The sequence below is a fragment of the Tasmannia lanceolata genome, unplaced genomic scaffold (genome assembly GCF_043159265.1).
Source record: "Tasmannia lanceolata isolate RefF3 unplaced genomic scaffold, GAP_Taslan_0.1 ptg000005l, whole genome shotgun sequence".
Lineage (NCBI taxonomy): Eukaryota > Viridiplantae > Streptophyta > Magnoliopsida > Canellales > Winteraceae > Tasmannia > Tasmannia lanceolata.
Window position 1 is genome coordinate 3,847,162 of NW_027518682.1, and position 14,867 is coordinate 3,862,028.

The 14,867-nt window shown below is 38.4% G+C and overlaps 3 protein-coding genes across 3 annotated transcripts; all 3 read left to right on the top strand.

Moving 5' to 3' along the window:
- The first annotated feature begins 226 nt into the window (after positions 1 to 226).
- LOC143876931 (mannose-specific lectin-like) lies at positions 227 to 577 on the top strand. Its single transcript, XM_077378610.1, has one exon. The coding sequence runs from the start codon at positions 227 to 229 to the stop codon at positions 575 to 577; it is 351 nt and encodes a 116-aa protein (XP_077234725.1).
- An 8,785-nt stretch (positions 578 to 9,362) lies between these two features.
- LOC143876932 (mannose-specific lectin-like) lies at positions 9,363 to 9,779 on the top strand. The gene has a single exon (XM_077378612.1). The coding sequence runs from the start codon at positions 9,363 to 9,365 to the stop codon at positions 9,777 to 9,779; it is 417 nt and encodes a 138-aa protein (XP_077234727.1).
- Positions 9,780 to 13,554: 3,775 nt separating this feature from the next.
- On the top strand, positions 13,555 to 13,971 carry LOC143876933 (mannose-specific lectin-like). The gene has a single exon (XM_077378613.1). The coding sequence runs from the start codon at positions 13,555 to 13,557 to the stop codon at positions 13,969 to 13,971; it is 417 nt and encodes a 138-aa protein (XP_077234728.1).
- Positions 13,972 to 14,867: the final 896 nt, after the last annotated feature.

Sequence of the window (14,867 nt, forward strand, 5' to 3'; positions counted from 1 at the left end):
AAAGTAATGCAAAGTTGAAATGTTCCACCTACAATTCACCTATATAAGGAATACTTTCTCTCCTTGATTTCTCATCTTTCTAGCTCTCCTTTTCCTCTTCAACTTCATTCAACTTCATTACTATCTCCTTTCCATTCAGTCAGAGAAGAAAAAAAAAATCATGGCACGTACAATTGATGTCATTTCGACCCTTGCAATTATCTCTCTCTTGTTCTTCAACAATGCAATGGCAGAGGATATGCTCTTCAGTGGAGAAACCCTCGAGACAGGTGCATTCATTGAGAATGGGCCTTACCGGTTTATAATGCAAAACGATTGCAACCTTGTGTTGTACATAAACCAGACAAGGGCACTTTGGGCATCAGGCACTAATGGTAGGGGCACCTCATGTAGGGCTACCTTCCAAGATAATTGCAACCTTGTTGTGTTATCAGGTAGTGAGATAGTGTGGAGCAGTAACATCTCTCGTGGGGGGAACAGTTGCCGTTTGATTGTTCAAGGGGATGGAAATGTTGTCGTCTATGGCGCAGCTCTTTGGGCTACTAACACTGTCCAAAGCAAGAGGCGCCTACTCTAAGGATCACTTTCTTTGTATGTTTAATCTTTAAGATATTATCTGTTTTTCCCTTTGGGAGGTTGGAATAAGTTGTGTGATCTCAAGGTTTGCTGCCCTTGGAGGCATGAGACCCGACACCAGTTGTTGTGTTTAAATATATTCGTTTATGTTGGTATTGAGGGAAGTTTTGTATATAGAAGAAATAAAACAACTACATCTGTCTATGAATTTTCTCTCTTAGATATATTTAAATTATTGCAAATGACATTTCAATTGATCATCCCTTGAGCCCTTGTTTTGAGAGTAATCGCCATAATAGTAGTGATTGTTGGGATTAAGGGATTGACGATAGCAAGACTATATGCCGTCTTGATTAATGGAAAGGGCCATAAGACAATGTATCGGGAGCGTTGATCTGATGCACCATAACAAGCGACTCAGTGAGGCCTGGTTCCACACCGAACAGGGATCCTATTGGGTAGATCCTGATTTGGAAAAAATCAATGGTACGGAAACATCTTTAAGGTTTCATGTTTCATCACGGCTAAATCATGGAGCTAGGATCATTCAATTAAGAAAGAAAAATGATGGTGACAAACGGAAGAAAGAAAGAAGGTAGCTCTAACCAGTAAGCCCGTACATGTCTCAATGACTCAATGTGGCACAATAATGTGTAGCCTATTCTGACTGGATGATCACAAAACCTTGACCACCAAAGCTAAATTATATAGGGAAATGATATCAGCACTTCATTACTTTGATATCCACGCTCTCCTTGTTTGTCTTTTAGTATTTAATGGGCTTGTGGGTGCTTTTTGGGAACTGTAATAACATGTTGACAGCCTTTAAAATGGGGCTGCAACTCTAGCCGGGTTTTACCCGACCCGCATCGACCCGTCCCGAAAATAGCCTGGGTTGGGTTCAGGTTTCAAGGGTTTCGGGTCGAGCCGGGTTGAGCATTCAAAAGCCCGCATGAATCTCGGGTCGAGCCGGGTTTGAAGGGGCCCGACCCGACCCGACCCGAGTTACATAAGTTATAGTACGTACATTTTTTTCTATTGTTAGTTAAAAGTTAAAAGTGAAAACCCACGCACCCACTGTTATTGTATGTGAGTGTAATTTCTGCTTCTATGAGTTGAGTTGATTCAAGTGTTTGATTTAGCATTGTTTGATTGTAATTACAACATTGTTTGGTTTGATTCAAGTGTAATGTGAGTGTAATTACATTATTGTTTGATTCAAGTGTAATGTGAGTGTAATTTTTGCTTTTATGAGTTGAGTTGCCTTGCCAAACAAGAATTTTCCATAAAAAATTGCGTCAACGTGAAAAAACCTGACCCGACCCGAGATTTATCATTGGTAGGGCCGGGTTTGGGAATCGTGGGTTAGCTGGAAAAAAACCCGACCCGACCCAAGATATTTCTTGGGTAGGGTTGGGTTCTCCAAAACCCGACCCGCCCGAACCGAGTTGCAGCCCTACTTTAAAATACTGAAAGACAAGCTAGTGAGCATGATATCAAAACATTGGAGTGTTGATATCATTTCCCATTATATATTCTTTTTTTATTATTTTTCAACATTGATCTGAGGGTCAGTGTCGCATGGGACAAAAATCATGTAGGTTGTCTCATGGGGATCCACCAAATCAATGGTAATTATCACAAATGTATACTATGTGAGACCAAGGTTGAATATTAATTAAGATCATATTTTGGCAAACATTGTTTTGATAATAAAAAGATAAACCTATGCTCGGTTTTTATCTCTATTTTACCTTACAATGGCTGTGGTGGGAGTCACAGCCATTGTTAGTAACACATCTTTCTGGGTTGATGGATTTTTATCAGTGTTTATCTATGAGATTAGATGTACATGTTGCACTGGAACTGGATCATGTAAGTGCCTCCATGAGGATCCACCAAATCAATGGTCTTAATCTCCCATGTTGGCTGTGTTAAATTTAGAATAATAACTCAATAGATACGTAGATAGCGAATGATACATAAATCTTTTAGAAGTTGCTCAATGTTCAACTTTGATCTAACTCCATGTTCAACTTTGAGATCGATGTTGCTCAATCTTTAAATTTTAGAGATTGTTCAATATTCCTTACTATATAAGAATGAGATCTTAATAGATTTCGTACGCTTCGCTTAAATCCTAAATCTGTTTGTGTAGTAAAGTCATAAACTCTCAATTATAGTGTAATGAAGTCATAAATTTAATTAAGGTCTCAATTATATTGTCTCTACTTTTACTTAGGGGTGCAACTCGGGTCGGTTTTTGGAAATTCGGGTCGAGCTTTTACCTTAAATCAGGTCGGATTCAGTTTGATTCCAATTCATTTTTTTACCCAAAGCTCTACCCGGCTTGACCCAAATTGCACCCCTACTTTTACCTCATAAAAACTCAGATATGAAAGTATTGTTTATTTTTTGGGTGATGATATTTTCACCCCCCTTGCAGTACTTGCACACACCCATTATAACTTAATTTGACATAAAGTTGCCCACTTTTCACGTCAAATCAGGTTATAAGGGGGTGTGCACGTAATGCAGTGGGATGAAAATATCATCTCCCTATTTTTTTTGCAACAATCATGTTTACGGAGAACTAATGTTGTTTTCTAGTCTTTGATTTTTTGAATTCTCAAAACCCATGATAGCATTACTGACATCTCTCTACATATTATTTACCCTCCATTTCATAGACTCTACGTAATACCCAGTCCGTAGTATTTTTTTTGGTAGTTGTCCTTATCAAAGTGAACATATGACTTTTTCTAATGGGTGTCGTTATCAAAATTTAGCTTACAACAAATTGCTAGAGAAGGGGTGTCTTTTTCTAATTGAAGCATGGTGTTTAAGAATAAGACTATTAAGATTGTAAGGGGTGCTGAAATCACAATGGAGTAAAGTCTTTTTTAAGCCCCTTCTAAAGGATGCTTATTTTGTGAAGTCCGATTGGATTGACCGAGTGAGACACATTCCCCTATGTTTCATTGATTTTGAATAGAATCTTAGACTAGTAGGTAGGATATATTAGGAAGTGCTATCTTGGTCATGATTTAATCTTGGTAGGTTTCCTACTTTGAAATTCAGCTATATGGGAAGTGCATTCACACGGAAAATGGGACAGTTAATAATTCATTTTTTTGAATATTGCTTGCATAGCAAATAAGGCATGTGAACCACTCAAATTGGACTATTTCCATTAGGAACCGGATGGGACTTTTGGCATACTAGAAAGAAGAATAGTCGGCATACTAGAAAGAAGAATATTCTAGGCTAATTGCAGAGCTATGATTCCATATTAGATAAGAAGTGTTGACCTTTAACTGCCATGATTAGGGGTAGAATTGAGAGAGTGATCTCTATACAAATATTATATTCTATTATAGTAGAATTCTTAGGATGTCAACGTGTGGTTGCTATTTCCCTTTTCATTTTGAATTACTCCTTGAGAAGGTATCACAAACATTGGTATTTTGTTTCGCATGAAGAGTCTTCACTAGCTTTGGACGGATAGACATCACTAACTTCTTGGTTCTCAATTTCTAACCCAAATCCTCCCTCTCAAGCTTGTCAAAAGAGCCTAATAGACATGTTGAAGGGGATTCAATAGGCTTGATCTGATTGTATTTCGAAGGAGCCTTGGTGTTGTCTATTGATCCCTAGTTACACAATTAAGTTCTCTGTGATTTTTATGCATGTTGCTTGCACCCGCTATTCGAAAATTTCCAAACTAGTCGAGCTTGATCATAGACGACACACATTTTCACTCTTGAATTAGTTGTTGCTACTCGGAACCAATGCCACCGCTGCCTCGGGAGAGAGAGCATTACCTATCACCGGTGAGTAATTTTTCCTCTTATAAAATCCTTAAGGTATGGTAGCAAACATATCGCTGTGCTCGTTTAGGCTCCTTGGTTAATACAAGTGGTTTCCTTCCCTTCTTAAAGATTAGTGTCTTGTATGTCTTATTGTTTGTAGCTGTAATAGCGACTGAACTTGGGCGAACCTTCCTGCAAGTCGTTGATACATACGTCGTTACAACGCCTCGGAGCTACCACCATTGTAAGGGGACTGACTTTTTGCATTACCAAACCAGTTTTTGGGAATCGTCTCCATCACCCACTAACCTTTGTTTTGGATGCACGTTAGCAGCCGTGTGCCTTATTTTCATAACCAAAATTCCGGTAAGTGGGATTGTTACAAACAATTCTTATAGCTAATGTTCTTGGGTGTAATTCTCACCCCAAACAATCCTATATAACTCTAGGTTTTTATATGATTTCAGCCACCCACTTTACCTCATATTTATCTACGCTTTAGGAATATCTTCTTCGTGGGTTTTGACCTTGCAAAGGAAAATATTTGGAGATCGCGCTTAAGGTAGGTGATCCTACCATATGTCAGTGTACTACGTATATTTCCATATATTTAGATTTGTTGCAAGCTTTTACTATAGTTCATTATATGGACCTTGTTTTGAAAAGATTTCTCACTGGTCACTTTTAGCATGTAACACTAAATGGTTGAATTGTCCTTGTCCATGAAATGCTTTAGTCTTAACATGCTTTCTTATTCATACAAAAAAAAAGAGCTTTGTAACTAACATTATTTTGGAAACTCAAACTCAAGAAACACTATTGAAAAGCATTCTATTTATGACATATTTTCAATGGATTTCAACATGGAAGCCCCCTATGGTTTTACACGTCTATAAAATTTATGGCACGATATTGCAGACATTAAATTGCTTCTCTTTATATTTGTATACAGTCTTGGTATGGAATGGGTCCTGCCAGTAAGGTTGATCTCTGGTGGGGATCTAGTGCCCAACCTGCCAGTGGGTGGGTACACTGGACGTGATCACGTAGACCGGTTGAGTTTTATCTGCCCGTAAGGTTGATCTCGGGCGGCCAGTAGGGAGTCCTCTGGCTATTGATATTATTACAATGCGCGATGTAGGACCTATGAATCCTGCAAACAAGTGTTCGCCTTGGGGTACGCTACTTGCCAATAAGGTTGGAAATTGACCACAGAGAAGACTGCTAAGTATTTGATTTCTAAGTGGAAAACTGCAAAATCAAGTGTTTGGAAATATATATTCTTTGTCATTTACCTCAAAGCGGAAAACTGCATAAACGAGTGGTTGGAACCATTTTTAGTAAAAGAATGTATTTTTCTTATGTAAATTATGTAGAAATGATTTTCTTGTTTTTATCATTTTCTGCATTGGCTATAATTTTGTGGCGTGTTACTTCTTTTCCGCACCAACATGTTTTCGTTTTCCTATTAGCTGACTTGGAATTGGAAAACCGGCTGGGCTGTTAGCTCATTATGTGGTTTAGCAATTTTCAGATTCCGAGGAGCGGCAATAGACTTGCTGAGTTCATACACTTGGATTGGAGCCTAGAGATTTCTTTCATTACTCCAGTTTAGAGACTTTTGTTATTTTATTAAGGTGATTGTTGTTGAATAATTATTGTTGGATTTATAATTATAGACCTATAGATGTATTTCATTTGAGCTTTAATTGAGACTAAAATTTCCGCATTTATTAGTCGCTCTAAATGTTGAGAATATTTGGTGTAAAGGAGCCTTGCATGCATTTAGGGGCGACCTTATGGGCGTACGGCGGTTGTCACGTGCGCCTTACCTCGTATTCCGGGTTTGGGGCGTGACACTCTATCAGGGAGATGATTGCATTTATGGAATAATCCTAATTGTCCAATCAACAGCTTACAAATAATGTTCATTTGGAAAAATAGTAATGCTAGGGAAACCGATTTTACATCTGAGTAGGAAACCTATCAAATCAGTTAATGCCAATACATCAAAGTGACTAAAGCGATTCGGGCCTCTTCGTTTTAGATTGTGACAACCGATTGTGTGTCCTCAACTTAATATTGGACTAAAAATTACGTTTAATTTTGGGTCTAATAATAGATTTTGAGACTCTCATTCGAATGTCACAATCTAAAACGAACAGGAAAGGCCCTAGTCGTTCCGTTTGTTTTAGATTGTGACAACCGATTTAGCCTCAAACTGACTATTGATTTGGAATCCAATAATCGTTTACGCCCACAATGTGCTGTCAATATCTAAAACGAACAAGACCTTAGGAAACTCTCCAAAAAGCTGATTATTCACGTCGCACAATTGTTTTTTTTTTTTTGTCCCAATCAGTCTTACTCTGGCTACTATATCATTTCCCCGAGTGGCTCCTTCGGAGTATATTTGGGTTATAATTCGAAACACAAATATAACACCAAAGGAATTTATAAACTAGTTGAGCCACAAGAATACGACAGCCACAAGAGTTCGACATTTTCATGTTGGGTCCCTCGTATGAAAGGTTTTGGATCATAGTAATATTTCTGAAGAAAAAAAGGTGGCCATTGTGGGTCCCATTAGTTTACACCAAGAACCAGTTGTGTTGCATGGGTCCATTGGTTATGTGAAACAATGGAAATGCCAGTGAACCTCATAATGGATCCTTCCCAGCTGACCCATTCCTACCACCAGGCTTTTATCGGCATGTACGGTGGAAGCTGTCCAAATTTATCTTTCCTTCTCTTCAATTTTTCCCTTTTTTTAATTTTAATCGTACTTATCTTTTACTATTTTTCAAAGTTCAGTCAAAATAACACGTCAAAGTGAATATTCAAGGGTGAGCAGTCAACACTTTCCATCGCGAACCGTTCCAAATCCAATTTCTTGATTTTAAAATTGTTAACTTCGAGGAAAAATTATAGGGGATTTCTATCTGCGCTACCCTGTTTTAGTTATGGTACAGCTCTCGGCAAATTATGCATTCTAGGCCAGGCTGGCCAGCAATCGAAGGCTATTACAATTCCCAGAAAGCTCTTAGCAGCTAATCAGAAAGGTGTAAATCAAAGTGATTAGAGCCACAATAAAAACCTAGTAGTGCGGGTATCAGCCACCAAAACTATAATCTCACGAATGTCTATTAGTCCATTTTTTGCCTCCACAGTTCGAATGATTAGGATGATCCTATGGATCTGATTTTTTGTGGACACCCTATCTATGTGAGGGCCTTAAAAATGAATGGTTTGGATGACCCAAATAATGTGGCCCCCACTGTATTTTAAGCGGGTGTGTAGATAACTTATCTACACATATGTGTAGGAACCGTTTTCTCTTTCAAGAGTCTAAAAAGAAATGATATTTGCATCCCATTTTCCCTTCCCTTGCATTTCCTATTGTTTATATTTCCCTGAAAATGACTTTTATTAAAGTCAACAAAAGGGTGTAAATGTAGTTGCTTTTAAGAAAAAACAAACAAAAGATCTGAAGCTGTTGAGAGAGGGATGGAAATATCATTTTGAATTCAGAACAATAACAATAATTTCCGGAAATCCCAAGGTGTTGACACCATCATTATCTAAATTAGTTGATAGATTTTGGTGGAGAGGTGGTCGGGACTAACTTATTGTTGAAGGGCTGAGATTAAAAACCAATATTTAATGTTAGATTAGGTCCCATTTGTTACAAAAAATTAAAAAAAACTCTTACGTGTGTACAAACTCTTACGTTGGTATTCAAACTCTTATACCTCTTCAACAAAAAACATTTGGCCCAGGACGTCTTCTATGTGTACCTCTTCGTGACACATTAACAAGCGGCATCTTCTTCAGCAACCATCATCAATGATCATTGGCAGCAACATCAGTCTTCATCAAAGGATCTTCATGATAGACTTTTGGAAGTGTGCAAAACCTGCCAAAAAGTAAGCTTATGTGTCTGTTCTCCCGTGCAACTGTGGCTTTTGGCGAAATTGAGTACCAAATCCTTTGTATCAAAGATACTAGAGCATTTTTTTGTTACTAAAAAGTATCATTTTTTTTTATTAAAGTCAACAAAAAGGTGTAAATGTAGTTGCAAACTGTTTGGTTGCCGGGTTTTTTTGGTTCCTGGGATTTATGTGGGAGAAAAAAAATCCCAGGAGATTGGTGGGGAAAAAAAAGTACTAGTAGTATCCCGGTAAAATAAAAATCTCATGTTTGGTTGATCGGACTATGGTGGGAAAAAAAAAACTTTGTTTGGTTGCTTGAACTGTTGGGAAGAAAAAAATTATTCTCAAGCTTATTTTTGGTTCCTGGGTTTATTTTTGTTCCTGGGATTATTTTGCGATGGGATGAAAAAGCAATCATTACAAAAGTGGGATTAAAAGATTCACCACACAAGCAATCATTACAAGAGTGGGATTAAAAAAAACCTAGTGCTAAAAGGCAACCAAACATGGGATGGGACCAAAATTTTACTAAAACTTCCTCGGAAAAAAATTTAAAACAATAACAATAATTTCCGAAAATCCCAAGATGTTGACACCATCATTATCTAAATTTGTAGTGTTAGTTTATAGATTTTGGCGGAGAGGTGGTCGGGACTAACTTGTCGTATTAAAATCGGCAATAAAATCAGCCTTATACTTATTGTGAAGGGCCGAGATTAAAAACCAATATTTAATGTTAGAATAGGTCTAGCATTTGTTACGAAAACAAAACAAAAAAAAAAACTCTCTTACGTGTGTACGTGGTCGTACGTTTGTATTCAAACTCTTATACCTCTTCAACAAAAACATTTGGCCCAGAACTTCTTCCATGCTTACCATTTCAGAATGAGTGACAATAAACAAATGAAAAGTTGAAATTTTCCACATGCAATTTACCTATATAAGGAATACTTTCACTCTCTGTTTTCTCATCCTCTTAGCTCTCAGTTTCTTCTTTATCTTCTTCAACATCACCTTATTCAGTAAGAGAAAAAAAAAAACCATGGCACGTGCAATCAATGCCGTATCGACCCTTGCAATTCTCTCTCTCTTGTTCTTCAATGTTGTGATCGCAGAAGATATGCTCTTTAGTGGGGAGACCCTCAACACAGGAGAATTCATTGAGAATGGGCCTTACCGGTTTATAATGCAGACAGACTGCAACCTTGTGTTGTACATCAACCAGACAAGGGTACTTTGGGCATCTGGCACTAATGGTAGGGGCACCTCATGTAAGGCTACCTTCCAAGACAATTGCAACCTCGTTGTGTTATCAGGTAGTGAGACAGTGTGGAGTAGCAACATCTCTGGTGGGGGGAACAGTTGCCGTTTGATAGTTCAAGGAGATGGAAATGTTGTCATCTATGGCGCCGCTCTTTGGGCTACTAACACTGTCCAAAGCAAGAGACGTTTGTTCTAAGAATCTCTTTCTTTGTATGTTTAGTCTTTAAGATATTATCTGTTTTCCCCTTTGGCGGTGGAAATAAGGTGTGATCTCAAGGTTTGCTGCCCTTGGAGGCATGAAACCCGACACCATTTGCTGTGTTTTGGTATATTTTTTATTTTGTTATTGACGGAATTGTTATATACTTTCATATATTGTTTGAAGAAATAAAACAACTAAATTTGGCTTCATGAATTTTGGCTCCAACTATATTGTAGTGACTATTATGAGGAATGATAGATGCAAAGGAGCCCTTGGATAAAGAGCTGGGAAAGGGCCCTTGATCGGTTACAATTAATGATGTGGAACCAATCGAGGGCCCTTTTCCAGCTCGTTATGCAAGGGCTCCCTTGCATCTATCATTGCTCGACTATTATATATGTATAAAGAAACCTACATTGGGATTAAGAGATTGACCAGCAAGACCATATGCTGTGCTGATGAAGGGAAATTATATGATTGGTAGCTCCAGAAACCCCTATTTTTCAAAAAGTTTGGTACGCCCACTCTATAGATGATCTAAACCATCCATTTGTTGGGAAACAACGTAAATAGGTTGTGCCCCAAAAATTATTTCCATAGAATGATCCTAACCCTCCAATCTATACATCGTCGGGGTAAGATCATCCTATGGAAATGATTTTGGGGCACACGTTTTAGCTAAGGGTGTCAATTTTGGCTCGGGCTCGGAAGCTCGCTCGAGCTCGGCTGAAGCTCGGCTCAAATCCTTAACGAGCCGAGCCGAGCCGGCTGGCCAGGCTCGTTAAGCTTAACGAGCTGAGCCCGAGTTAGGCCAGGCTCGGCTCGGCTCGTTAAGGCTAGTTAAGAATTTAATATATTTAAATATATATATATATTATATATTAATATATACACTAAAAGGGTTGTCCAGGGAGTGAAAGGGGAAGGCAAAATATGTCACTTCTTTTTTGGAACCCCATTTGTTACTTGGACCACCCCCCGTAGTGTAAAAAGAGTAGTAAAAAAACACTAGATAGGGCTGTCCAGGGAAGATGAGGGGTGTAAAATTAATATAATTCGAGCTCGATAAGGCTCGCGAGCCTGACCGAGCCGAGCCTGGTTCGAGCCCGAGCCGAGCTTTTGAGCTTAACGAGCCGAGCCGAGCCTGGCCAAGCTCGGCTCGGCTCGTTTACACCCCTAGTATTAGCAGTGTTGCCCAACAAATAGACGGTTTGGATCATCCTGTGGAGTGGGTTGTACCGTACTTTATGAAAATATCGGTTTGTACCCCCTCCGGCATATAATTTCTGGGGAGATAGACGTTGCTCTCTTCCAATTTCTAAAGGGCGGTTATAAATTCGCCCCCCATTTAACGGTATTTACGAAATGACCCTCTCTCTCTCCCCCCCACGAACGTGGGCCCAACAGCTGAATGATCTTGGCAGGAGTTTTATGTATTGAAATTTTTCATAAAGTAAGCGGGCTTACTTGAAAGGATAATCCAAACCATTCATTTGTTGGGCCATGATGTAAATAGGATATATCCTACAGTTCATCTCCACAGGATGATCCTAACCCTCCAATATGTACAAGGACTGCACATTTTTGAAACGTCAATAGATTGGAGGGTTAGGATCATCCTTAATCTACGTCACTAATAATACCAGAGGTCAATGTAAAGTTTCTTAACTTTACTTTTCAAAAAAAACAATGTAAAGCTTCTTAACTTTACAAATATTGGGATGGTTTTAATGAGGTCTGAACATTAATTTCTTTGTGGAAGCTTTCCCTTGATTACATGTGTGATCAGGTCTGAATTCATTTTTTTATCCTTAAATAGCAACCAGGATGAATCACTGCATTGAAGCTCTGTGATCAGGTCTGAATTCATGCCCGTCAAAAAGATCCAAGGGCTATTTGAGGGCGACGCACGCGCTTACGCTTGTGTCGCGACTTAGGAAATCTCTGTCTTTTAGCTAGGTCTTTGAACTCATTGCCTTTTTTAAAAAATAATAATAATAATAAGTGGGTAGGCGCACGTGGGCCCGCTGCATATTGGGTCTGTGAGTACTGAGTAGGTGGCATATTATTTTTACAATATGGAGCCCACCTTGTTCGAAAATCCAAACCATTCAATTGGTGGGGCCAAAAGTAAATAGATTGTGCCCAAAAATCATCTCCGTAGGATGATCCTAAGTTCATAACCCTCTAATATTTTAACAGATTACATCAAATTTTTGTCGTATGGCTTATTTACGTTGGGTCCAACAGCTGACTGGTTTATATCTGTGAAGAAGGTGGGCACAGTACATACAAACACCGTATGGAAAATTCATTGCAGCCGCGTTCGAAGATCCAAATTGTTCATTTTTTGAGCCCCAACATGAACAGACGTTTCCAAATATTTTCCATATTGCCATAAACAGACTTTTTTTTTTTTTTTTTTTTTTTAATGGCAAACTATTGAGTCTCAAAATAGTTTGGCACTAATCCGATAGATATTCTACATTATATTTAAAATTTTTGAAAATTATGTAAACCTTAATTGGCTCTTTTTTTAATGAATGGCAAACCTTAATTGGCTCGTATTAGTATGTCATGAATCATGATAGAGTTTGGAAATTCATTTTTTTTAGGATAACTGTCAAGATTGAAACATGTGTAGTAAAAAAAGTACAAAATATCCCACATGAATGGATTTACAATTATGGCCCCCTCTCTTGTTTGATCTAAACCATCCATTTGATAGCCCTTGCTTTAGATCCTCAATGAGAGGGGTATAGTGGGCCCCTCTCATTATTTGGTATTGCCATTGCATGATTGCATTTATTTAGGGGTGTTCATTATTCGGTTATAACCGAAGAATCGAACCGAACCAAATTGGTTTGGTCGGTTCAGTACGGTTTTTTTCCTTTTCGGTTCGGTTTTAGTTTTTTTTTTTTTTTTGGAAATTCGGTTATTCGGGTTCTGTTTCGGTTATCTCAAAAAAAAATTCGGTTATTTTTTTCAAAAAAACGTGCTATATGGGCACTCCGTAGGATGATCAAAACCGTCCATTTGATTGATCACAACTTAATTACATTGTGCTCCAAAAATCATTTCGATAGGATGATCTTAGCCCTCTGATCCAAACCGAGATTTTGCTTTTTTCCTTCTTTTTCTCTCACTATTCGGTTATAACCGAATTTTTAATCTGTTCGGTCTCGGTTCGGTTTTTAGAAATTTCAGTTCAGTTTCGGTTATCCAAATTTGATAACATAAATTATTTCGGTTATCAAATTTCGATCTATTCGGTTCGGTTATAACCGAACGAACACCCCTACATTTATTTATGGGCTATAGGAGATCCAAAGTTCTAGATCGAATGACTTGGAATGTTTGATCTTGATATGTGTCATCTACAAGTTGGGGTCTCTCAGATAAAAGATCAAGGAAATATCTTGTGGGTGGGCAGACGTCACTCTTCTCATGCCTTAAATATATTCGACTCATTCAACCTAGCATAAAACTTTAATGAGATCATCCAGGTCAATGCGTACAAACTCTTACGACTGTTCACCAAAAACAGTTGGCATGACTTCGTCGACATGCATGCTTATCTTATAGTTGAAAAATGAAAAAGCCGCCAATACATTAATGCAAAGTTGAAATTTTCAACACACAATTCACCTATATAAGGAACACTCTCACTCCATGATTTCTCATCCTTCTAGCTCACCTCTTCCTCTTCATCTCCTTCACTATCTCCTTCCCATTCAGTCATCCGAGAGAATAAAAAAAAGAAGAGATCATGGCACGAGCAATCGATGTCATATCGACCCTTGCAATTCTCTCTCTCTTTCTCTTCAACAATGCGATCGCCGAAGATATGCTCTTCAGTGGGGAGAGCCTAGCCACTGGGGCATTTGTCGAGAATGGGCCTTACCGGTTTATAATGCAAACGGATTGCAACCTTGTGTTGTACATAAACAAGACAAAGGCACTTTGGGCATCTGGCACTAACGGTAGAGGCACCGCCTGTAGGGCAGTCTTCCAAAACAATTGCAACCTTGTTGTGGTATCAGGTTCCGAGACAGTGTGGAGTAGCAACATCTCTCGTGGGGGGAACAGTTGCCGTTTGATTGTTCAAGGGGATGGAAATGTTGTCATCTATGGTGCCGCTCTTTGGGCTACTAACACTGTCCAAAGCAAGAGACGTTTGCTCTAAGGATCTCTTTCTTTGTATGTTTAGTCTATAAGATATTGAGGTGGAAATAAGGTGTGATCTAAAGGTTTGTTGTCCAAGGAGGCATGAGACCCTGCACCAGTTGCTCTGTTTTAATATATTTTTATGTTGGTATTGAGAGAAGTTTTGTATACTTTCCATATCTTGTTTGAAGAAATAAAACAACTAAGTTTGTTTTTATGAATTTTGGCTTTTAACTCTTTTGACATATTTCAATCAATCATCCCTTAGAGAAGTCATGGTGATCCACCAAAATCAACGATCTGAATCACTTGTGTATTCTAAGGTTCAAATGGTGGACTTTGACTCCATTAAATATGACCCACCGACAATTTAGATCGATCGTGGACAATATATGTTAAAACCACCGGCAACGAGCTCCAATTGAAATTTCTTAATAATTTGTAAATTTGAATTTTCTAGTTTAGGTAAAAGGTTTAGTCAAACCCTAGCTAAGAACAAGAAGGTTGCTAACGATAAGCATGCATAGCATGTCGGGGGGCGGGGACTACTTTCACCTGTTTACACTGCTTTACCTCCTTTTCCTAGTTGTAACAAACTTTGTTTTTTCAAATGGTAAAGGGAATTTATTAAGAAAGGGAAAAAGATACAACCTCGACCAAGATGGTCACACATCATGCACAAGAGACAAAAAAGAAAAAAAGAAAGAAAGGATGAATAATAATGCCACACACACTCGAGGTTTTAAATTTTACATAGCCAGACTGGGATGCTCCATACTAGGGATGCTAAATTTCCATACTAGGGATGCTAAATTTTGTAATTGGTCAATCGTCAAATTATATGTGCTATTATCTCGAGCTTATTTTGTGTAGGCACTAGGCAGGCACTTTCCAACAAAGCCATTTCGTGGCTCA